The 25,523-nt window shown below is 55.2% G+C and overlaps 1 protein-coding gene across 5 annotated transcripts; it reads right to left on the bottom strand.

Annotated features, from left to right (window-relative positions):
- Positions 1-728: 728 nt before the first annotated feature.
- PALM (paralemmin) lies at positions 729-24,829 on the bottom strand. Of its 5 annotated transcripts, none has more exons than XM_081137140.1 (9): positions 24,543-24,812; positions 14,487-14,538; positions 14,001-14,081; positions 13,709-13,839; positions 11,910-12,036; positions 10,601-10,622; positions 9,343-9,405; positions 6,925-7,056; positions 729-2,821 (listed from the first exon to the last, which is right to left on the bottom strand). In XM_081137140.1, exons 1-9 carry the CDS (start codon positions 24,545-24,547, stop codon positions 2,289-2,291), a joined length of 1,146 nt encoding a protein of 381 aa, XP_080993266.1. In that variant the 5' UTR covers positions 24,548-24,812; the 3' UTR covers positions 729-2,288. The 5 variants fall into 5 exon arrangements, with proteins under 5 accessions (XP_080993266.1, XP_080993267.1, XP_080993269.1 ...); XM_081137141.1 differs by having other exon boundaries at positions 9,343-9,402; XM_081137143.1 differs by lacking the exon at positions 6,925-7,056 and having other exon boundaries at positions 9,343-9,402; positions 24,543-24,829.
- Positions 24,830-25,523: the final 694 nt, after the last annotated feature.

Below are 25,523 nucleotides of genomic sequence, written 5' to 3'. Positions count from 1 at the left end.
AAACTGAGGCACAGCAAGCTTCAAGTCCTAAGGGCAGACAGTGTTAGTGGTGGGGTTGGGATTTGAACCTGAACCTACCATATTTATCACCCTATTGCTCACATGGGGAAACTGAAGCCCCAAAAGGCAGAGACTGTATCACCCAGTGTGGTGGAGGCACTTTGGAGACAAGAACCTCAATGTCCTGGTCCTGGGTGGGGTGGCCCCCACTCAGGGTTCAAAGCCCATTGAACAGATGGGTAAAATGAGGACAGCAACTTCCCTCAGTCACGGTGAGACAGAATGGGGTTGCAACCCCCATAAATGTGTCCTCCCTGGTGGCCCTGTTTTCCAGAGACTGGTTCCCTGCAGAACTTATGGGGCCTTTGGAGTCCCCACAGAGATTGGTACCTGTGGGGTCCTTTCCGTTTCCTGAGGTGCCGTGAGTCCAGCAAGGGGCAGCCTTGAAGCCAAAGGATAGGAGAGGGGTGGGGCAGGTATAGAATGGAGGCTTCCACAGGAACCCTGTCCTGACACTGGCTGCTGCCCCTTCACCTCTTACCTGCCCAGGTGCAGCTCAGATGTGTTCCAGTGTAGGTGTGGGCTCCACCAATGTCCCCACCGCAGTACCGTGTGAGCTGGGGATGCCCAGGCCCGGCACAGCCTCCCTTTATGTCTGCCCCAGCAGGCCCCGCCCTCTGGCTGGCCACATCCTCCCAGCCCCAGGGAAATCCAAGAACTCCAGGACCTGGGGCGTTCACAGGGTTTATTTGCTTCTCTAGGAAAGTCAAGAACATGGGCCTGTCACACACTGAAAGCACAGGGGGCAGCAAGGGCACTTCAGCGGAGGCTCTCATCTCACGGACTCGGTGGCTCGAGGAGGGAGGGGTTCCATGCCACTGCTGGGGGCCACCTCAAAGAGGGACTCTCCTCCCACTACCAAGGGGCAGAACTGAGATGAGACGGGCCGGGCTGGTTTCAAGTGGCCCCTGCACGGCTCTGTAGAGGCGGGGGTGAGGGGACTGCCTCAGCCTGGGCGCCGTGGGGGCGGGGGCCCAGGGGAGGGGCCCAAGATAGGGCCTGGTCGTCCTACAGCCCACACAGGAGAGGGTCCATAAGTGTGGGCATGAATGTGCCTCTGAGGATGTGTGTGACTGCAACCTGGGAAATGTGTGTGCACATCTGGGTGTCAGCTGCCCACAGGAGGAGAGTCCCTCACTCCTCACCCCTTCCAGTGAGTGGGGGAAGGTTCACATTGGGCTGGGTAGCCAATGGGGGTCTCCTGCTGCAACTCAGGGGAAGCTGCCTGCCCCAGGCTGTGTGCCCCTCCACTGCCCAGGTGCGCCAAGCCCAGCAGAGCTGGCAGTGGGCCTGATCTCTAGGGTATGGTTAGGGAGATACAGGACCCTGGCCCAAGCAGGCTGGAGAATGGGCTGGGGCAGCTCCCCAGGGTCTCCAAATTAGCACCAGGAGCAAGGAGGGCCCAGTGAGGGTGGGAGCTCAGGACAAGAAGTGGCTCACATGGCCCTGCCTTGTGCAGGGGGCAACTCGAAGACCCTCACTGGCCCCATCCAGAAGACAGCACAGGGGTCATAGACTCCCCCCAAATGGAGTGTGTCTTCTGGGCTCCCCCTTCCTGGGCTCCATCATCCACTAGTCATGCCCATGAAGAGCACAAAGGGAAGGGCACATTGGGCTAAGGTGTCTGGAGGGGCCCCTACTTTATTCTAAGAACTGGAGCCTGGTCTCTGACTGAGGCTCCCCAGTGAGGTGCAGCCTCATCCCAATTGCCTAAGATCCCGACACCAGTGCCTTTGCTGGGGAACCCCACTTCCAGGGGCTGAGTGGGGACAGAAAATGCCCCTAGGACCCCTCAGCTCCCCAGTCCCTCTCTGGCGGGATATCCCCTTGGAGACCTCATTGGAGGTGGCAGGAAGGCACAGGCAGGAGGCCCAGAGGGTAGCGGGCTTGCCTGGGGCTGCACAGAGGCCTGGGTCCCACCAGCCAGGAACTCTGTGGGCAAAAGCCCGCCTGTGGAGCTGCCGTGACATGTGGGGGATCCTCGTTTTAGGAAAAGTGGGTCTGTCTGTGTCTCTGTCCTACCAGGCACAGGCACACAGCTCAGTGGTTTAGGGTGTGTCAGGGTGGTGATGGGTCCCTCTTTCCAGTGAAAGAAAACTCAGAAGGAAGATGTGACAACACAGCATGTCCTGGGGCCCATGATTGTGGGTGGAGGGTGGGCAGGCACTGGGGCCAGGCTGTGGGTCTCTGTGGTGTGGAGGGTGGGGCTGGGGTCTGGGGCCTGCAGCTCACATGATGGAGCAGCATTTACAACGCTGCTTCTTCATGTCAAGGTCCTGGGTGTCGCTGGCAGGGGCCTCGGGCCCCACCTGGTTCTCTTCCCTGGAGCCTGAAGTGGTAGGGGGCTCAGCGGCACTGCCGTTGGGCGGGGCGGCCTCCTTGGGCTCAGCCTCATCCTCGATGACCACCAGCTCCGCCGTGATGGTGTCCTGCAGCCCCAGAACCTTCTGGGTTTCTGCCTCATCCTCCACGTTCTGGTATCCCATGAAGATCATAGTGACTGGGGGCTCTTGGCCGGGCTGGATGCCTGGTGGGCCCGATGTGGCCTCACCTGGCTGCGCCTGAACTCCAGTGATCTCCCGCCTGGAGGGTGTGGTGGTCTGGATGGCCTCCTCGGATGTTCCCCGGGGCTCTGCTGCCCCAGTCATGGGCCCTGCCTCACTCAGCGTGACCTCATCTGCCTTGTGGATGAGTTCGTCCACCTCGGAGGAGCTCAGTGGCTGGATCCCGTTCACTGCGGTGCCGTCCACAGCATGGACCACTGGTGGGATGGAGAGAGAGTGAGACTTGAGACCAGAGGGAAGACCTGGCAGGTCTGCAAGCCACCCTTCAGGCTAAAGAGAAAATCATAAACCAAATTAGATGGACAATCTAAGCTCCCTGTTGGGATCTGTGGACACAGCCAAACTGGCATGTGCACAGAGGAAAATTCATGGGCACAAAAGCACTTGTTATAAACAAAGAAAGACTAGAATTCAATGAATTGGGATGTTATTTTCTTGAAGTTTAAATTATTTGTACTTGCAAAGTAGTTCTGCTGAAAAGATAGCAGAAACAGAAGTTCACAGAAGGGATATAATTAGCACTAGGCCACACAGCTGTCTAGGTGGACCCTGACCCTGGTCCAGGTCTGTTTCCCCAGTCTGAGAATTTGTCGGAATCCTAATTTCTCCCTTCCTCTGGTTTATGGGGTTGATCCTGAATTAAATTTAGTTCATTCGCCCAGTCTTTCTTGTTTTCCTGTAAATGCCCCAAAGGCTATGCCTTCACTTCTGAGTTCAGCTTTGGCTGCAGCCCATGAATTAGACTACTTTGTTCTCTTTCAAGTTTAAATATCTTACATTTTTCTATTTTGAATGATTGTCTCTCTAAGCCAAGATTTATTTAGAAAGATGTTTTGAAATATTGGGGAGGGACTATGATCTGGGGACACAGAGCACAAGATATTATGGACACCTTTGCAGCTCAGAACATGGTCACTTTCTGAAAATGCTCTACCTTGTTTGACAAGAACATGCATTCTCCATGGGGCAGAGTTTTATGCCTGCAATCATTTCCCCCCCAAACCCCTGCAATCAATCTTGTTAAATGCATTTTCCAAATCTCTTCAACTTTCCTGCTCCATGTCTCTCTGATCTGTCACTTTCCGAACTGTGCTGCAGTCTCTTAAGGATGGGATTTCAGCACCAAGAGGAGTCCCAGCCACAGTCTCATGCCAGCCCCAGATCACAGCCCTAGAAGCACAGCTGCCCGGCTGCCTGGAGAAGAGGGAGGGACCCACAAAGCCCAAGGACTCTGCTCCTCCCAGGCCAAGGGTCAGAGCTCCAATTTCTGGCTTCTGGACAGAAGAAAAGTGTTCTCAACTTTCAGTTTCCAGAGAGGGGGTGGGGGGTCCACGCTTCAAGGCCTTGAAGTGACTTTGGGCTGGAGGCCCAGAGGATGGGTGTGCCTGGGTGACACAGAATCAAGCTGAGTATTTCCCACTGGCCACTGCCCCAAGATAGGAATCCGAGCCCTCAGCTGCCATGGAAATGGATCACCTTCCCATTGCTAAGCAACCAGAGTCCAGTCTGGAGGGTCTTGACTCCCCAGGGGCTGGGCCAGGCTGGGCAGAATGGACATGTGAGGACCTTCTGCTAGCACAGGCATCTCTTTTGCCCCTCAGCCCCATGCAGTCATTTTTGCTCAGGAGACAAGCAGCTGGGACTTGCCCAGGACCACACAGTTGGTGAGAGCTGGATTCAGAATCCTACCTGGGTCTATACCCCAAACCACAGCAGAGCTGGGAATAATGGGACCCCCATAATAGCATTCTGGATACCCCAGAAGCTGAAATAACAACTAAGAACATGAGGCTTTGGAAATAAAAAACACAGTGGAATGTCACTTCACACCCAATAGGATGGCTATACTACTAACAACAACAAGAAAAGACATAAACAAGTGTTGTCAAGGATGTGGAGAAACTGGAACCCTCATGCACTGCTAGTGGGAAAACAACATGGTACAGCCACCATGGAAAACACCCCAGCAGTTCCTCATAAGGTTAAACAGATTCTCCATATGACCCAGCAATTCCACTCCTAGGTATCTGCCCAAGAGAAATGAAAACATTCACCCACACAAACTTATAAAACCATAAGGTAGAAACAACCTAAATGTCCATCAACAGATGGATGGATAAACATAATGTGGTCCATATAAACAATGGAATATCATTTAGCCATAAAATATGAACACAGATGGACCTTAAAACCACGATGCTCTGTAAGAGAAGCCAGACACAAAAAGCCGCACAACGTGTCATTCCATTTATCTAAATGTCCAGAACAGGCAGATCCACAGAGACACAAAGTGGGTCAGTGGTTGTCAGGGGCTGGCTGGGATGGTGGGGTTTCTACTTGGGGAACAAAAATGTTCTGGAATTAGATAGCGAGGGTGTACAATGTAGTGAATATACCCAAGCCTACTGACTTGCTCACTAAACACTTTGTCCACCATTTTCTCACAAGGGAGATGTTCGTGGATGTGCTAACTGACGCTAGAGCTGAGCTCTATTCACCTTATACTTCACTCAAGGGACTGGCTCTGTGAACTCTATTCCATGAAGAAACCCAATGTTTGCCTTGGTTTTTGTTTTTTTTTTAATCCTCACCTGAGGATATTTTTTTCTATTGCTTTTCAGAGAGTGGAAAGGAAAGAGAGAGAGGGAGAGAGAGAAACATCAATGTGAGAGAGACACATCGATTGGTTGCCTCCCACACACACCCCGACCCGGGCCAGGGATCGAACCTGCAACCAAGGTACATGCCCTTGGCCAATATCGAACCCAGGATCTTTTGTTCCGAGGGCTGACGCTTTAACCACTGAGCCAAACCAGCTAGGGCACCTTGATTTTTTTAAAATGTGTTTTTATTGATTTCAGAGAGAGGAAGGGAGAGAGAGAGAAAGGAACACCAATGATGAGAGAGAGTCATTGATCGGCTGTCTCCTACATGCCCCTTACTGGGTGGGGATTGAGCCCGAAACCCAGGCATGTGCCCTGACCAGGAATCAAACTGTGACCTCTTGGTTTCTGGGCTCTCAACCACTGAGCAACACTTCCTGGGCTGCCTTGATTTTTTTAATGCACTTCTTAAATGTCTTCTTAAAACATATTTTGTTCACTAAAGTGGGTTTGCTTTCTTTTACTAGCATCACAGTATTTTTAAAAAATATATCTTTATTGATTTCAGAGAAAGGAAGGGAGAGGGAGAGAGAGATGAAAACATCAATTGATTGGCTGCCTCCTGCACACCCCTGACTGGAGATCCAGCCCGCAACCCAGGCGTGTGCCTCGACCAGGAATCAAACCGCGATCTCCTGGATACTAGATCAATGTTCAACCGCTGAGCCCTGCCCAGCTGGGCTTTTTAAAATTTACTTATCTTTTTTATTTTTATTTTTTAACTAGCATCACAGTAAATATAGCCTGGCATTTGGGCCTCCCCAGGGGTTCTTTATGTACATCCTACAGGCCATGCCAAAAGTGAACAAATGTTTAAACGCCAAGATGTTTATGAAACTGCTCTGTAAATACTGATGGCATGCGCAGTTTAAATAAATATTTTCCTTCTTTAAATAAGAGTGAATTTGATGGTATGTGAATTATATTCTCACACACACACACACACACACACACACACACGGACTTTGGGGCTTTTGCCCCAGCTCCCCTGCTCCTTTGTATTACAGGCTTCCTAGTGGGTGTCTCTCACAGCTTTTTCCCCTCCCAGTCACCAGGCAGAACCCTAAAAACCAAATCAGATCTCAATGCCTGCTCACCCTCCCCAAGGCTGGTTTCCTCCCTCCACTCTGTATAAGTCCACAGGCTCCTCTCAGCTCCTCCAATCCAGCAAACTCCTTCCAACCTCAGGGCCTCTGCATCTGCTGTGGCCTGACAGATGCACTGTTCCCCCCACACCCTGCTGTACATCCAACGAGCTCCTGCTTATCTCCCCCGAGGATCCTCCTCTGGCCCCCTTCCCATTCTTCTAGACTAACTCGTGGTCCCTTCTATATCTCTGGGACTTTTTGTAGCCTCTATCACAACAGTAATTATTTCAACAAGTTATTTGTGAGCTCAGGATTGAAGGGCTTGGCTCACTGACTCGGGGGTCGCAGTCCGGCACCTGGTGCTGTGCCAACCTCCAAGGCAAGTGCTGGAGTGAAGGAAGTACTGGGCCACGGGTTCAAGCTCTAAGCAACAGTAAACTGAGGGGGATGAGGCCATCTCTAAACAGCGTCCCTGTCAAGTCAGATGAGTGTCAGGCTCTGGCTCAGGCAGTGAGAAGAGGTTTGGGGCAGGGGGTGGGGGTCTCATACCTTTGGTCTCGTCCTCGTAGACCTTGATGCCCTGAGGGAGCGGCTCCCGAGGGAGCAAGGTGGTGCTGGACAGCACCCGGGTCTCCCCGGTCACCTTGTCCTTCTCCACCGTGATCTCAACCGAGTACATGGCTGGCACGAGAGGCATGGGTTACGCCATGGCCACCCGCCCAGGTGCCCCCCCCGCTGGGCTGCAGCCAAGCCAGGGAGGGGAGCCGGCAGCACAGAGCCAAGCAGTGGGGACACCATAGGCACGGACCGCCCCAACTCAACATCCTTCCATGGTTCCCCAGTGCCCTGGCCACAGGACTGGGTTCCTCTGCTCCACACAAGGCCCATCCTTGAGGTCCCATCCCATCTGGAAAGCCTTAAACTATCCCATTTGCTCCGAGGAGAGTGTGTGGAGAGAAGGCTGCCTTGCCCATGGTCACAGCTACAAATGGAACCTGGGTTAACAAGCCAGACTGTTCTGGATCCCCGCATTATCTGTCCTTCACACCTCTCTCTAGTCAACTATGGAAACTGGCCTCATCTACTTCTCTATGAAGAATGGATAATTCCCTCTTGAAAGAAGTGAATGCTGTTACCCATTCAGGCCACTATTCCATACCCAGCATCTCACCCACATTCTCTAAAAATCATTACCACGAAACCACATGGGGAGACTGAGTCCTACCACTGACCCCCAAGAACCTCGCCTCAAATTCCAGTATTACTGCATCCTTCCCCCACGGGGGCCCCCACAACACCATATCTAAGAGCCCCTCTCAATCTGCCTCCTACACCTGCCCCTTCTGGGTCTTCCTGCCCCAGTCAGAGCAGCTTCCTCCTCTCCCTCTCTCACCCCCTACTCCGTCCATCTGCAACTCCTGTGGGTTCCACCATCTGTACACCCTGAACCCAGTACACTTCTCACCTCTGCAGCCCAGTCTGTTCTCCCCGCAGCCACCAGAGGGAGCCTGTGAGCACCTGAGTCAGGTTTGGCCCTGCCCTCCCACAGCGTGCCTTCACGCAGCCACCAGGGGGCGCCAGTAAACACCAAGTGGACATAACCCTGCTCTGCCCAGGGCCCTCCCTGGCTCCCACAGCCAGAAGACCCTATGCGACCTGCACTGTCACCTCCTTGCCCTCAGTTCGTCCCTCTCCCTCACTTATTCTGCTCCAACCACACAGGCCTCTAGCATACCAGGCACCATCCAATCTCAGGGCCTTTGCATGTGTAGTGACCTCCACCTGGACCACACTTACCCCAGATGTCTGCATGCCTTGTTCTCTCACTTCTTTTGAGTCCTTGCTCAAATCTAACTTTGGCCTCCCCTGAGCTCTCTTATTAAATCTGTCCCTCCTCCAGATCTCCATGGCCTGCCTGATTTTCTCCATAAATTAATTTTATGGGCTGTGGCCCCCATCAGAATAACAGCTCCCCCAAGCTGTGTATACAATAGGGGCTCAATAAGCACTCGTTGAAAGAATGAATCAGTGTTATTTAATCCCATGTCCCTACACAGCCTAACACCCCCATCTGCAGACATAGAGTTGGGCGTGTCATATACTGCACCACATTGCTGACTAAGGGGGCAAGTGGGGGCCTCTGAGTTCAGTGCTGGCCTGGGCTGGTCTAACTGGCCCAGAAGCCCTGAATATGCCTCCCCCCACCTTCTCTGGGAAATACTATCCTCTGTCTCCTGCCCCTTAGGGCAAAACTCCACCTGCAGAAGACCCTGGACCTCCCCTGAGCCTTTTTTCTTCTCAAATGTTGTCACATCCCAGCCACCCCACCCCTAAGAGGGTCTTCTCCTCCTAACTCACTCCGATTAACAGCAGAAGCAGCAAGAAGGTTCTGCTGTCTTTTATGACTTATCATTGCTCTTGGGCTGGTTCTGTCCCAGGCCTCAGGTATGAGGTGTGAGGTCACTGCAATCCCACCCCTCCCGTAGGTGGAGACTCGGGTGCCAGAGCAGGGGTCTGAACCTGACCTCATAGAATGCTTAGCACTAACCCTGTCTCTCCCTGCTTCCTAGAAGGAATGCCTGAGGCCCAGCTTGGTCACTTCCAGGGACAGGGCACTCATTCCCTCTCCTGAGGCAGCCCGAGTGCAGAGAAGGATTTACAGTGTCTGCTGGTGTGTTCGAACATACGCGCCACCCCCACCAGGAACAAGTGGTGTGGTTAAGGGAATGGAAGCCGTGAGTAAGTGATAGGTTAGAGCAGCCATGCGAGGGGGCCCATCTTCTTGGGGAAGCTGGACCGGCATGTGACCAAGGAGCCAAAGCAGAGGCATCGGCCAGGCCCTACCCCAGGCTTGGAGCAATGGCCTTGGTCCAGCCACCCCACCCCCATCATCACAGGCTCCCCAGGGCCAACACTTGGTCCAGGACAGTGGCTGGATGTGGGGGCTGAGGCTGGGGGCTGACTTACCTGCCTTCATCATGGTGGAGCCTTCCACCATCCTCACAGGGGTGTTGGAGACTTGCTTCACTGCTTGTCAGGCAAAAAACAGAGAGAGAGATGAGGGTCAGAGAAAAAATAATTATGCAGACCCTCTACAGATATCAGGACAACCACCCAGATACCTAGAGATCCTCCAGACACATGGATACCTCCTAGGCACACTTGCCCAGATACTTGGCCCCTCCCCTAGCACGCACACCTGAACCGCTCCACATGCCCTGAACCCCCTAGACACAGATGGAAACCCCCCCTGGACAAAGCAAACCAGCCCACACTCCATTTCCTGTCTCTCAGCCCAAGTGATTTTCACAAAATCCCTGAGAGGCCTGCGTAGATTTTTTTAATTATAAATTTTTAATTCCCCAGTAAGACAAGGAGAGACTCTCCTTATGAATAATTAACACAAAAGAAATCAGGCCAAGACACTTCTGGCCACCACCTTCAATTCTAGCTGGTGACTCACTTTCCATGCTTTACATAGGAAAGTAGACAAGTTTAATATATTTTTTAAAAACATAATATATATAACTTTAATATGATTAATATATTTAATAAGCTATTATATTTATACCTAAGTGTATATATTTAATTGTCCCTTATACATGTGAGATATTTGCAAACATGTATATTATACCTATAATAATTGAGGAGGCATAAAATGGGTCCCAGAGTTCAAACTTTGGCCTTTTTCCTTTGTTTCCTGGACCCCCCGTTCTTTTAAATAATGCCTGATCCCCAGGACAGTGGGGACCTTGTTCTCCCCACAAGCCTCTCTGAATTCCCCCACAGATCCCATTTTACAGATGTGAAAACCAAGGCACCCCGCCTCCACCACCACCTGCCCAGGAGCTCAGAGCAAGTGGACAGAGAGGGTCAGCCTAAGTCAAGCACGCTCGAGTGGACGGGACGGACACAGAGCCTCAGCTCTGGGGCTAAGACTTCAGCCAGTCACGTCTCTGAAAGGCATCCGTTTCCTCATATAAAACGGGGTGCGTGTGAGGGGTGCTGCAGCAACTCCACCCCAGGAATGCTGTGAAAACTAAGTGCAGTGATGATGAGAGCCTGGGGCCAGGCTCCAAGCCGCGGTCCTTGAGAATAGTAACAATAATGAGTCTTGTTGCATTATTGTTACTTATTAGCAACAAGACACACTCCTCACGCCCGCCATCCCCACTCTGGACACCAAAGGGTGCTGAGGCTCGGCCAGTCCCTTCCAGAAGCATACCTTTGGGTGTGCCCACTGGGGTCTGCAAGAAAGAATGAGAGGGGTCAGTGGTGTTGGTGCCCCACTCCCACTAACCAGGGCCCCACCCATGGGGTTAGGAGCCTGGGGAGAGTCTGGCTCAGCAGTGACCCCATCTCCGGTGTCATCTCCTCCTGGACCCATCCCCCACCCCCACCCTAGCCTATGCCAGCCAGGTGTCCCTGCCTTGCTCAGAAGCATCAGTGGCTCCCCAGTGCCCCAGAATCCTTTTTGACAATGCCCTGGGCTCTGTGTTAGCAGACCCCTGCCCACTGGTCTCTCCTTCCTACATCTCTGGCTGGCTTCCCTCCTCACAGTTCCTTGAATACATTCCTGTCCTAGAGCCTTTGTGTGTCCCCTCTACCTGGAAGGCTGTTCCCTGGATTTTGTTTGGCTGGCTCCTCTCTCAGCTCCCTGACCACTCAATTCAAAGGCAGTCCCCCCCCATCACATTACAGTCTCTCAAGTTACTACTGTATACCGTCTGCCCAGCCAGTGTCTCTGTCTCCTCCCAGGATATGGACATCATTAAGGCAGGGACCACGCCAACACAGTCTATGCTCAATCAATCTTACTGAAAGCCCCCTCCCATCTCAAGTCTGCACCTGGAGAACTCTTAACCTTCAAAACCCACTTCCTCCGGGAAGCCTGCCCAGTTCTCCAATGAATTAGATGCATCCTTGGGCATCTGGGATGGGGGGATAGGAAGGATGTCCCACAGGCCCCTTGAGCCCTAAACACAAACATGGTTGGGAGACTCCTGAATTTCTGTGAATGTATTGTCGTGATCAAGCTTGGGGTCCAACACTCCCGGGTCTGGTATCAATAGAACCTAGTATAGACATCAAGCTCTAGAATCAATAGCTAAGTCCAATAAAGACTGCTCCTCACTGTATGGCCTTGAATCCCTCTCTCAATCTCTATGGGCCTCAGCTTTTGTCTTCCATCAAATGGGGACACTGTTCCCACATGAAAAAGTTTAGACAGATGGTACCTGGAACATGCTTGGCACAGACCAGGCACACACAGGTGCTCAATAAAAGTAATGACAAAGATGACTCGTGGGTGGAATTCGTGGAAAGCTCTCTAAGTGTCAGGTCTTGTATGAAGTGCTTGTCGTCACATCCCCAGCATGTGGGTACTCTTATAGGTGGGGAAACTGAGGCCCAGAGAGGCAAAGCCATGTGTCCCAGGTCGCATGGCTGGGATTTGAATGCAAGCTCTAAAATCTGGCTACAGCAAGGGTTTCACTCTGGGGCCAGCAGAGGTGGGGCCCTGGGAACCTCCTTACCTGCTGAGAATTCAGCACCACCTCTGCCTTCTGGGTCTCCTTGGCTGGGCTGGGGGCTGTAACGTTCTCCTTGGCAGTGGCTGGGAGTGCGTCTACGTTCTCCAGCACCTCAATCTCCTTCTCCAGCCTGGGGAGAGCATGCAGGGTGACAGCCCTCACCAGGCACTTCCACATGCCCAGCACTATTCTAGGCACTTTCCATAAGGGGACCCCTTCACTTTGATGTTTCCTAACACCTTGTGGAGGTATTCCTGTCACTTCCCCTCAAGATTGGGGAAACTGAGGCAGAGTGAAGAATGCATGCAGCCAGCAAGTAGCAGAGCTGGGACCTGAACCCAGGCTGCTCGATCTCTTCACCACCTGTGCCACTGCTGACTTCATTTGCTTCCAGCTGACTCTCCTTTTTCCCCACTCAAATACATTTATTTTTACAGGAAGCTTTATCTCTCAGGGAAAACTGGAAAAAGCATGTCACTGTCCAAGTATCAGAAGATAACTACACATAAACCCACAAAAACAAAGCTGGCATATTAAATCCTGTCCAGCTGTCCCCCACCAGAGGGATAAGACAGGGGTGAATCTGTAGCCTCCAACAAAGTGAGTCCAGGTCAGCAGGATGTACACAGCTTGGGTCAGCCTGGAGGGCTTCCTGGAGAAGGTGTCCAGTCAGGGGGCACTGAATGGGCAAAATTAGGGTGGTAGAGCCACCATGGAGTTACTTTGAGATGGAGAAAGCCAAGGCCCCTCCACAGCACTCAGCCTGTGCCAAACTCACAGTAGGGCTTAAGGGAGCCCCCCCCCCCCACCTCCTAGACCAGGGCTGCACCCAACAGGGTAGGATGTAAAGGAGTCTACCTTGTCCAGGCAGTAATTCCAGTGGCTAGTAATTCCCACTGACTTTCCAACCCTCCCAGCATGTACTGCTTTACCTGGTCAGTCCCAACTATCTCTACATAGACTGGTCTCAGCCCCTAGCTGAATGTCTTTAGAATTAAGATGCACAGAAAGACTTCTGCCTTCCCTGTTCACAGGTGGGAAACTGAGGCCTGGGGAGGGAAATCCCACCCCACTTCCTTCCAAACCAAACACATCAGGACAGGATCCTAGGTCCCCACTGTAGGGCCAGCCTCAGTAGGGCGATGGCCCAGTGTGGCAGGTCTTATGCCTCTCAGGCCTTTCCTTGGCCAAGTGGCCATTTGGAATTTTGGCTGTCATTTCCCTCCATCCTGATCCTGCTACCCTGGAGCTGAGCCTGGGCCTCCTGCCTGCCCGGAAACTCTGGGCCTTTTGTCCCAGTCCAGGGGGGATGGTCACTTTCCCCAGCCTGCCCCTCCCAGCCTTCCTGCAGGCCCAGCTGCCAATGCCTGTGTCCTCCATTAGAACCTAGCCGGGAAGAGCTCGTCAGCTGGGCTGGCGCCAGGAAGCCCCTGGGGAGGCCACTGCTGGCAACTCCCATCCTCAGGGATTCATGGATCTGCCCTGACTTCACACACCACATGCACCTGCTTTGCTGGGGTGTGAGGAGAAGGGAGGGGTTGGGCAGGGCAGCCGGATACCCCCAACAGCCCACAATGCCTCCCTCAGCCACCTTAAGCCCGGTTACACATCCCCATTAAAGCACTGAAGTCTGGCATCAGAGCCTGTGCCTCCCTATTCCAGCATGTGGAGGTCTACCTGCTCCCACCACACACACGGAGCAAGGTGGCCAAACCCCATCCTAGCCCTCAGGAGGATCCTCAGGGCCCGTTTGGGGTTCCCATACCCAGACTTCGTACAGGTCTGTGTGTCTCCCCACCCACCTGGAGATGGATTCCTCCAGGTGCCGGGCCTTCTGCTCATCCTCCTGCATCTGTCTCCTCATGTCCTTATCCCCCTCTGAGGCTGAGGACGGTGTCCCCTCCAGCAGCCATCGTTCCCGCAACGCCTTGGACTGGGGGTGGCAGGGGGCGGAGTCTGGGTCAGGGTCACCTCAGCCTTCCTGCTCTCCCAACCCCATATGCAACTGAGGCTTGGGGCCTCTGGACACTGCCACCCCCTCCCTGCCCCCCAGCCAAGGCCAGGCTCTGGAGGGGACAGCCCGATGCTTGGTACCTTCAGGTGCTGCAGCTGCCGCCGGTCATCCTCCAGCTGCCGCCGCTTGTTCTCAATCTCTGCCTGCTTCTTCCGTTTCTCCTGATGGACAGACAGACCGGATGGGGTCAGGACTAGGTAGGAGCACCACGAAGACCCCACTAGCCCACCCAAGGCTCTGGCCACAAAGATCCTGCTTTTTCTGTAAATGGCACCCACTTGGCCCACTAGCCCCCGACCTGCCCCCTACCAGCCCATTCCCCCAGCCTAGGCAGAAGGGTAGGGCTCTATTATGCCTCGGTTTCCCCACCTTCAAGGGGGTCTAAGAGGGCTAGTGGTCTAAGATTCCACATTCTAAGGACTAAGGAGGTCTCCCTGTTTTTACCTGTGGGAAACGCCAGCAGGCACTACTGAGTGACAGGGGCGCCCCATGCTGAGTATAGAGATCTCCTGAGACCCCAAGTCCCCCCACTGGCCACACCATCCAAAGGGGCAGGAAGAACTCACTGCAATAGCCTGCAGCCGCTCCTGCTGGAATGTGGTTTCCCCTGCCAGGACCCTGGGGGGTGGAAAACAGACAAGGTCAAGCTAGGGGTCCACTCCACCCCTATTTTCAGCAGATCTGGTTTAAATCCCCGCCCTGCATCTTTCAGCTGGGTGATTGTGGCAAGAGGCTTGGCCTCCCCAAGTTTCCCTCTGTAAAGTGGGACCCTTCTCTGCTCCCCTCAGAGGCAGTATCATTTTCTCCATCCAACCTTATTATCTCATTAATTCTCCCAACAAATCCTCCTACCACCCCCTCAGGACAGTACCACGAGAGGCTCTGGATAAAGCCCCAGAAAGGGTTTGGGGAGGAGAGGGCATTGAAGTTGAGCTGTAAAGGATGCATAGGGGTTCACCAGAAATCAAACGCTGAAGGGTGTTTCAATATAAGCTGTATCACCTCCTTGCCCAGACTGGGAGATGGATCAGGACAGCCCCCTCCTCACCCTCCACCCATGGAGCATTCTCCAGCCCTGGGGGTGGGTGGGTCTTGAGCTCTGCCCCAAATCCCAGATGATCCCAGGGCTCCTCTGGGAGGTGTGGATAGGAGGCTGTCTTACAGGAGCAGGGCCAGTTGGGCACAGTGGTGGTGGTGGGGTCTGAGCAGTGGGAGCCAGACCACTCCTATCTGCCCCCCTACACTGCCCAAAGCCCCTTATCTTCACAGAGACTGAAATTACAGACTGTTCTTTGGTTCAACTGCCACCCCCAACACCCCTTGGCCCTGTATCAGGGCCTAGAGCCACCCTGTGGCCTCCAAAGACCCTCTGCCCCTCTGGGTCTCAGTTTCCCCACAGCAGACACCCAGCTCTAAACCTTTTTGTTATGTCTCCCCTCCCCTGGTGGTTCAGCAGGGAAACAGAGGTTCAAATCACAGAGTGTGTGACCCAAGCTCTGGCCCAAGCTCCACCCCGGCCCCCCCAGGCGCCCTTGGGGTGATCTACCTTGGGCCACAGTGCCCCATCCGCCTGCCCTACCCAGCTTCAGTTTCCTGGTCTCACTGAGACCTCTGAAGTCATCTGGCTCCCACGCCCCAGCCAGGTGACCCCACTCAGCTCTTTCCTTCCTGGCGGGTGGCACCTAACCCCCCTCTGTACCTCCTAGGGGCCCAGCAGCCCCAGCTGCACCCTGTGTGGCTTCTCTCTCTCTCTTTCCTCAGGGAGGCTGCTTCAGCTGGATGGAGTTCAGGAAAAGCCTGATCCATCTACTCAGCTCAAAGGCCCTTCCTGAAGGGCCAGATCAGCTAGGTTTCTGGGTCTGCCCCATTGCCCTGTGTGATGCAGGCAGGGTGCCACACTTGTGTTCTGATGTAGGCCCATCCCCTCACTTCTCACAAACCCCACATTTCCCTCCCCAGCCCAGAACTTTACCATTACTTGCCATCCCCCTGGCCCCTGACAGCCTCTCTCCACCCCACAACCAGAGGCAGCACTTCAAAAGGAGAATCAGGCCCTGTGACTCTCCTGCTCTAAAGTCTACCTGACTCCCATCACCCCTTGAGAGAAATGATGAGACCAGCATCGCCCCACCCCCGCCCACTTCTCTGCCCTTGCCCCCTCTGCTCTCCTTCCTCACTCCGTTCCAACCAGCAGAACCTCTTGGCTGTGCCTCATCTACACCAGGGTCATTCCCACCTCAAGGCTTTTGCACTTGCTGTTCCTTCTGCCTGGAATGCTCCTCCCAGAGAGGGCAAATTCTTTGCCCAAAGTCACACAGCTAGGAAGGGGAAGAGCTGAAATTCAAACCCCAGCTGCCCAGCTCAGGACCACACACCTGCTACCCCCTTTCCCAGCTCTAATCAAGCCTCCCGGGACCCCTCCAGGAAGGAGGCAGAGCAGCTGAGACCCCAGTGCAAGCAGGGCCACGCTGGACTGAGGGACCCATCACCTAATGCCACGTTTCCACTGTGGCAGGCAGGTGGCCATTCAGGTCGGACACAGGGACACAGGGACACAGGGACGGCTGTGAGGCCAGCTCCCCAGACAAGGCGGGCAATGTCCTCGCTCGGGCGGCCTGTTCCTGCTGGTCGAACCAGGGCAGGGAAAGGTCAGGCGGGCCCAGGAAGATCATTGTCATCCCTCCCCGTCCCCGTCCCCGCCCAAGGGGCGCAGGCTGTGCACCCCCCTCACGGCCCCTCCCCAGGCCTGGGGGCCCGGAGCCGCCCTGCCCCGCCTGAAGCGTCTCTGCCTCTGGGTGAAGGATGGCAGGCCCGCGGGAGGCGGTTGCCTTGGCAACCGTGCCGTCCCCAAGGCAACTCGGAGGCCCGCACGCGGGCGTGGGGACCGCCACGCATCTCGCGTCTCGGCGCAGCGCTTGGGGGCGGGGGCTTCAGGGGGGGTGGGAGGGGGAGATGACCGGTCTACGCGGCCCCCGCTGCTTGGGGGTGGGGTCCCGTCCTGCGTCCTGGGACCCCAGGGAGGGGCTTCTACCGGGGAAGGATCTGGACCTGCCCCTGGCTCGAGGCAGCTAAGTTTAAGCCGGGATAATATTCAGCATCATAAATGTGAAAAATAAAACAAAGTAGGACCATAGAACCCTCGTGAAACAGCGGTAAATAAAAACCCCTTCCGGGGCGACCCCCGCGCTCCAGGCTGGTCTCAGCCTCATTGAACAGGAGGGGAAACTGAGGCTGGGGAGGGGGAGTCTGTGAGTGACACAGGCTGAGTGTCCATCCTCCTGATGGTCCTGCGGCCTGTGTTGGGGGGATTAGACCCGGTCTACCAGCGGACGGAATGAAGGTGGGGCCTGGGCTCAGACAGGCGCGCTCGGGGCCCAGGGAGCACAGGGTCCCCCTCGGTCTGGCAGGGGCGGGGGCTCAGTGGGGTGGCTGAAATGCTCCCTAGGGTTCAGCAACGGAAGCAGACGCCAGGTCACAAAAGATGTCCTGTGCCGGGTGGAGAAGCTCAGTTTTGGCTAAAACGCACGGGGAGAATTTAGAACTGCGCGGCAGCTGCCTCCACTGGCTGTGACGGGGACCCCCCCCGGGGAGCCCCCCCCCCCGTCGCCGGCCGCTCCGAGCCCCCGCGGACCGCCTGCGCAATGGGCCGCAGCCCGCAGCTGCCGGCGGAGCGACACGCCCTCTGCCTGGCCGCCCACCCGCGCGCACCAGGCTCCAGTCCTCGCGCGATTATTTTTATGGTGCTTGGAGCAAATTCTGGGCTCCAGAGGCAATGTGGGCGGCTCAGGACACGGCGAGGGTGTCGGCTGCGAGCGTGTGAGATAATCCTGTCCCCAGAGAATGAGCTAATGGGGCCCAAACCCAGTGGGCCCGGCAGAGGCCCCAGTTTTGCTGGGCGTTTATTTTTTAAAGACCCAGAGAGGTTATGCAACCGGCCCAAGGTCACCCAGCGGACAGGACAGGCGGGACCAGAGGCGGGTGGGGGATCCCACCAGTTCTTCCAGAGCCTATGCCCGGGCAGCTCCAGCCAGAATGAGGGGGTCCTGGCCCAGGCAGGCTCAGAGCCCAGCGCTGGAACATTCCTGTGTTAATTGAAAGGAAACAGCTGACAACAACCTTGGCCATGGGGGGAGGGTGGGGCAGAGTCACGAGGGGCTGGGAGGAGGGGGTGAGAGAGGGAGCCCTGTGGCCCAATGGGCCCCTTCCCTCACTGGAGGGGGGGGGAGAGGGAATGTAGTGTGGTGAAGTCCCGGTTCCACCGGCTGGTTCCCAGCTCCCTGTGGATCCTCTGTCTGCCCAGCACCTTCCTGGCTCCAACCCTCCACAGCTCTGTCACCCTGAGAAAACCTCAGCCTCTCAGACCTCCATTCAAGCCCTCTACAGTTTACCCACCCATCCTTCTTCATCAGCTCCCCCTGCCTTCCCCTCTCCCTCCTCCATCTCCAAGCTCAGCTCAAGCACAGTCCCCTCTTCCAGTAAGCCTTCCTGGGTCTCCTCGCCTCATCAGGTGGCTCCCAGGACCACTACTGTCACTAATGAGGTGAACAGCCCATGAGGCATTAGCTTCCTAGGAAGTTTATGGCAGAGAGACATTGCCCCCATGGTGGAGACAGAGGCCAGAACAGGACACAGACCCAGAGGAGCAAACCTGTTGCCTATTAACCTGGGGCAGAAAGCCGGAGAAGCTGAACCCTGCCCTGAGTCCTGCCACAGGAAGGGCAGTGGAGCATGAACGGAGGCACTGTAGGCAGAGGCCTCCCCCAGGGGCCACTTCTCAAGGTAAATCCAGCTGCAGAGACCAGCCCCAAAGCCTCATGGTTCCTGCCCACCCCTCACTCTGCTCCAGCCACACTCAAACATCTCAAGCACCTTGCCAACCCAGGGCCTTTGCACTGGCTGTGCCCCCTGCCTGGTGCATACTGTCCCTGCATCCATAGGCCTCACTAGTTCCCTCAGGCCTTTCCTGACATCATCTCCTCATTTAGGCTTCCTTTGATCTCCCTATTTAAGTTTCAGCCCCCAGAACCCCTAACCCCCACCAGCTATCACCATTATGCAACACCCTAGACCTTTACTTACGTTGTTTCTTATTTCCGCATGAGGACAGTAACTGTCTCTTTTTGTTCCTGCCATGTACCCAGCACCCAGGATACAGCAGGTACTCAATAAATGTTTACTGTGCCAGCAAGTCAATTAGGATCTTTCCATGTTTAGAGGAGGCCCCACCTAAGGGTTCCCCTTCCCTCCTCACATTCCTGCCACTCCCATGGACTGACCACCTGTCTGATGACCACTTCCATTTTTTCTTTTTAAAGAAACCCTCTGTCACATTTATCTAAAACAGGGTCTGTGTTCCCCACATCCAGCAGAGGACAAGGGACAAGCCCCAATCACCTTGGAAGTGACTGTACAAATTAATATATAAAACAACCCAAATGTCCATCAATGATGAATGGATAAACACAATATGGTCCATCCATGCAATGGGATATTACTCAGCCATGAAAAGGAGTGAAGCACCAACACTACCTATAAGATGAATGAACCTTGAACACCTGATGCTCAGTGAGAGAAGCCAGACACAAAATGCCACATAGTATGTGATTCCATTTATGTGAAATGTCTAGAACAGACAAATCCAGAGACAGCAGGTGGCTTAGTGGTTGCCAGGGGCTGGGGGGGGGGGGAGGTGACTGCAAATGGGGATGGAGCTTATTTTAGGGCTGATGGAATGTTCTGGAATTAGAGGTGGTGGTTGTACAACTTTGTGGATGTATTGAAAAACCACTGAATTGTACACTTTAGGTGGGCAAGAATGGTATCTTAATAAAGCGGGTAAAAAGAAATATATACCTTTAAATAGCAGAAATGCTGACCCTCTCACCAAGGGCCAGGCCAGAGCACAGATCCAGCCCTGCTGGTCCTACCCTGAGATTCTCCATGATCAGAAGGATTTGAATACAAACTGACTAGGGTATCTCCTTTTCACTCCCTGCAGGCCCCCTGCCAAGCCCCTCCCCGTCATTCAGCCTTCAAGGCCCCCCATCACAGCCCTCCTCACCCCCTCTGCTCACCCAGGCTGGGATCCTAGGCGTGGCCCTATCCCACCACTACCCTTGCCCATACAGTGACTCCCACCCAGCGTGCACTCATGCTGATCCTTACCTAGTCTGCCCACCACAAGGCCTGGCTTGAGTCCTATCTCTCAATTTCCAGCTCAATCCAGACTGTCCCAGTGATGGACGCTGACTGTCCCTGAATTCTTACCTGAAACTCTTGGGCAGGAAACAGACATGCCAGCCCAATTTCACACTCTTAGATGCAAGACCTGTACTCAGCCATCCTATGCTGCACAGAGACCCTTTGGCAGGCAGAGGACCTTCTATCCTCCCTGTGAATTCAGGGACTGGGCTGTCTCTCTCTGACCAGGCCAGCCCAGCCCTATGCATGGCTCTGATATCACAAAACTCTGAATCAGGTCTATGTCCACCCAGACACTGGGTCCTGCTCCCCTGACTTTGGCACTTGTCTCTGAGCTGCCCCCACAGGCCCCGTCTAGGCTAAACCCTGACTTGCTCATCACTGATCTGGCCCCGCAGCTGCAAGAGCCCCTTCTGGTGCCTGGCATCCGCTCTCACTTCTCCCCTGCTCAGACACTATCCATGGTGCCCCATGGTCCCCAGCTGCGCACTCTAGGCCTGTAAGGACCTAGCCCCAAGAGCACAAACCAAAGAGTGCTCCTTTCTCCCAATGCTGTTCCACCTCTGGGCCTTTGCACAGGCCACTCTTTCTACCAGGTGCTCCCTTCTGTCTGCTGGGTAAATCCTTAAATATCTTTCACAGAAAAGGTCCATGATGGAAAGGACCAGAAAACCTTACCTATACCTCAAAGAAGACCATCCAGGGGCTCCCCCAGGCCTGATCCTGCATGGAGCTAAAATGGTGAAGGGGGAGTGTTTCTTAAATGAATGGATGAGACACTTCCTGGATGGAGGAAGGATAGACAGGAACAGGATCCCTGACTTGGAAAATGGTAAATGTGACTTTTTTTCAGAACATAACCCATATCCCAGCATCAAAATCTGAGATCCTTGAAATAGGGTCTCGCATGGGGCTGCAGGTTGTGCTTACAAGGTCCAAGTCCATACAGCACCAGCCCCTCTTCTAACTGTGCCCCACCTGGGAAGGGAATGGGTAGGCTCGTGTCCCCATTCACCAAATGTGAAAAGTGAGGCCTAGGGAAGGCGAGTGACATGCCCATTTTCATAAGGAGTCAGAACACCTCCCTTCCATGCCTCACTCTCAAATCAGCAGTCACAGAAGGGTTCTCTGGGGGGGTGGGGAGGATGCAGGATCAGATACCCCCAGGGGTCAAGGCTCCCAAGCTGATGCCAGACACCCAGGAACCCTGCAGACGAAAGTCTCTGGGACATAAGAAGGTACAAAGATTCCCTACCCACCCACCCTATCCTGGCTGCTAAGAGGAACATCCAGGAAATCCAAGCCCACCCCTTTCCAGCTGTGGCTTCCATCATTTCCTCTCACCTCTCCATGCCTCAGTTTCCCCACTTCACAGGGCTGTTGTCAGGATAAAGAGAATTCACAGGGACAAAGCACTCAGAACAGGTATATAGCAAGTGCTCACTAAATAATTTTTAAGCAAGTAAATGATGCCAGCACATCTCGAACCACCTTCCTATGTTCCTGCCACCACCTCTCGTATTATCTGCATGTTCCTTCCCTTCACAAAACTCACTGTTTGACTTGAACCCCCTTGTTTTAGAAGGAAATATTTCATTGTTACCAAGACTGAGAAAACAAGAAGCCACTGCCACAGAGTAAAAACACTGAAAAATAGACACAATGAAAATGAAAGCTTGTTATTCAATTATCACTAGATAACTACTGCCTTTTAACAGGCTGTGCCTCTCATTAAAAAGGGAGATTAACAAGTGTGAAAGTAACATTAAGGACCCAGTTAGCACCCAGCAGAGGCTTCTTGAAGATGTCCAGGTTTGAGGGTGGGAAGGAATCTGGGAAGGTCCTACCCTAACTCTGCTCTCCAGCTCGTCTCAGAGCTGGAGCCCTGCCTTCAACCAGGATAGAGCTTGGGCATTTGAGAATGGCTGCTCTAAGCTAAAATATCCTTATTTTACCAGCCAGACCCCAAGGCTCCCAGAGGAACAGTACCTTATGGGGGCCCATATAGCAAATCCTCCCTGGGGCAGGACTACCATCCAGTTCTCCCCACCAGGAGTGTGTCCCTGTTCTGCCACCCCCCACCCTTGTCCCATCTTTGCAGCATCAGCCATCTCTCCCAATACCTCGGTGATCAGTTACTTGCTACTTTTCAATAAATCCTTAAATTCTTAAGCTAATGAAAATTTGTTTAATCCTTTAACAAAGTTTTTTTAAATTCTTAAATTTTTTTCCAGGTTCTTTATCTTTTTTCAATTTTTTTATTTTAAATATATTTTTATTGATTTCAGAGAGAGAAAGGGAGAAGGAGAGAGTTGACACATCAATCATGAGAGAGTCATCACTGATCGGCTGCCTCCTGCACACCCCCGATTGGGGATCAAGATGCAATCTGGGCATGTGCCCTGACCGGGAATGGAACCTCGATCTCCTGGATCCTAGGTTGACACTCAACCTCTGAGCCACGCCCGGCCGGGCTAAATTTATTTTTAAAAGAAAGTTTCCAGCACCACCATAAGCCACAACCATCTCCTGTGACTCTGATGGCAAAATCCATGGAAACAGAATGAGGTGAGTGATTTGTTCTAGTGGCTGTTGCCTCTGCCTGGAGCCTGCTCTACCCTCACGGAAAAAGACAATGAGGAGGGAGGGGCAGGTGTTCCAGTCAGAGCAGTGCGGTATGGAGCCTCTCCCCACCCTCGTCAACCCAAGCACTGGGGACAGAGGCTTTCTCTCATGACTATTCGAGCCAGGTAATGCCAAGTTCCATCCCACATCTGTATCCAGAAAAGCCTGTGATTCACCTAATGGGGGGCAATGGCACCATATCTGACCTGTGAATAAGAAGGCACCCTCCTTGTGCTATGTGACGCTGGTACAGTACTGACCCTCCCCAGGCCTCAGTATCCACGCTGAGAAAAAAAGGGGTAGTGGGAAGGAAAACAATGGGGTCCAATCAAAACATCCCTTCATTCCTCTGCTCTGGGTGGGTATTTTCCTAGATTTTCACCTCTCATTCTCTAAGGCAGCCCCCTCCTCAAGGCCACACCCTGCCCAGGGTCTGCTGTCAGGAGGCCCAGAGGCTCCCCTTGGGCTTGAGGAGCAGAGCAGATAAACAAGTGGGGATCGTAGTGCAGACAAGTCTGGGCCCTGGCTCCCCTGAGCCTCTGGCTGGGCTCCCAGGGAGGGTTGGGGAGCAGCTGGGCCTTTGTCTGGGTTTTCAAAAGCAGAGGACACTGGGTGTCGCATTCCGTGGAGGGCAGGAGGCGGGGGCTCCCACCCAGCTGAGGGTGTGGTGGGTCACGGGTGAATCCCTGGAGGAAAGTTGTATGTTCACAAAACACACCCAGTGGAAAGGGCAGGGGGAGCTGGACTGGCTGGACCTACAGGTCCAGACCTCCCGCCCCATGAGGACCTGGTCCAGAGAAGGGCAGGAGATGTCCCCCCCACACACATAGTGTGTGGGCTGCTGGGACCCCAGACACATGCTTCCGACTCCCTGCCCTGGCAAACACACTCCACAACCTCCCAGCCTCCACCTGTGGGAGTAGGGGCGTGGGGCCACCCTGACACCAGAAAGAAACTGTCTGAAACGACCATGCACACTCATTCAGCACCTGCTTGTGCAAGAACCATCGGTGGCCCAGCAGCTCCTCACCTAACCCCCCACAGACCCAAGCCACCCACTGCATTCCAACCAGGGGCCAGCAGACACTTGGCTAAACCATTTGGGGCCCTATCTAGGGGACACTTTCCCGGAGGGGATCAGCTCCAAGTCCCCTGTTGGAAAGCACCTGGACCTCCAGTCTCACACATCCCAGACCGGACGCCTGGAGAGAAGGCCCCTCCCTCCAGTGGTAACTCGCGACAACATCTGGCAGCCGACCCCGGCCTTAACCTTAACAGGGGCTCTAGACAGCACTCGAGGCCCTTGGGGAGGGCAGACGGGAGGGAGGAAGACTAACCGGTGGGCACGACCAGGGCGCAGGGAGAGGTGGAGAGCGAGCTCAGGCCCGGCCGGTGCAATGGGGAGGGGTCCCTCCATCACGCACTCCGAACCCACAGGTGGCCGAGGCTAGCCCAGGGGGCGCGGGCGGGGCGCGGGCCGGCGCGGAAACACGCTCGGAAGCACGCGCCTCCCCCTCCCCGTGTCCTGGGCTGCCCCCCGGCCGCTCCGCCCGAGTCCCTAGGAGCCCGCGGGTCGCCGGGTCGGGGAGGGGTAGGTCTAGGGCGGGCGCTGCCCAGCCCGCATCCCTCCGGAGCTGAGCTGGGGGACTCGGAAGCCCTCGCCACCTCCCTCTCCACGCGGGGGCCGCGGCGCTCCGGACGGGGGTCGGTCGTGGAGGCCTCACCCCTTGCTGCGCCCCCGCCCCAGCCCCGGCCCCGGCCCCGGCCCCGGCCCCGGCCCGAGCGCGCCTACTCACTCCATTTCCCCGTGGAGGTCCGAGCGGGTCGGCGAGGTGGAGCCGGGCGAACTCGGGCGGGTGCGCAGGGCGGGAGGAGGGCGGAGGGTGGGCCGGGGGCTAAGGCCTGGCGACCCTGGCTGCGCGGCGCGGGGGCGTAGGCACCGGCTCGGGCATCGCCCCGGCGCTGCTGTTTATTGTCCGGGCGGCGGCGGGCGCGGGGGGGCGGGGGTGGGCTGAGCGCGCGCGCCGCCGCCGCCACCGCGTTTCTCCGTCGCTCCCCTCCGGCTCGGTCCCCTCCCACCTCCCGGCGCCGCGGGCCGCGCTGCGCCTCCTGCCGGCCGCCGGGGCTGCCGCAGCGCCCCCGTCCCGGCCGCGGCCTCCGGGCGGCAGGCAGGCCGGGCCTGGCACCTCCGCGGAGCTGCGCCGCGCCCCCGCCCGGAGCCGCTCATCCCTCGTGCGAGAGGGTTTGATGCCGGCGGCCAGGCTGGGGCTGTGCGCTGGCCCTAGACTCGACCCCGACAAAACGCCGACCCTCCCCAGCTCCGGTTCCAAAGGGGAAGCAGGGAAGGGGGGTCGGGGGCCAAGGCTGAGTGGCCCAGCCGGAGGTCCGGAGGCCGCTCCGACGAGCGCCGCCCGGCTGCAGCCTGGAGGTCTGGAAGAGGGCACTGCAAGTGCAAAGACGTGGCGGTGGGACCAAGCCGGCCCGGCCGAGGGGGAGTGATGATAACACAGCAATTCCTGACGCTTCGAAGCACTTGCTGGGTGACGGTCCTGGAGATGCAGTTGCAGGAGGGTTAATGATTTAAATCTGCCTCAGCTCCCACAACACACACTGCAGGCCTCTGTGGCCAGAATGAGTGAGGTGGATGGATAGAGGAGGGAGCAAGGAGAGCTCAGGCTTTGTCCTAAGGGCACTGGGGAGCCAGGGCAGAGTTTAGAGAAGGAGAGAGATCAACCTGGTTTACTTTTGTGAAGGCCACTCTGGCTGCCACGTGGGGA

This window comes from Miniopterus schreibersii (assembly GCF_964146895.1).
Source record: "Miniopterus schreibersii genome assembly, chromosome: 4".
Taxonomy (NCBI): domain Eukaryota; kingdom Metazoa; phylum Chordata; class Mammalia; order Chiroptera; family Miniopteridae; genus Miniopterus; species Miniopterus schreibersii.
Note: the sequence above shows the minus strand (reverse complement) of the source record. Positions and strands in the feature narration are given on the sequence as shown.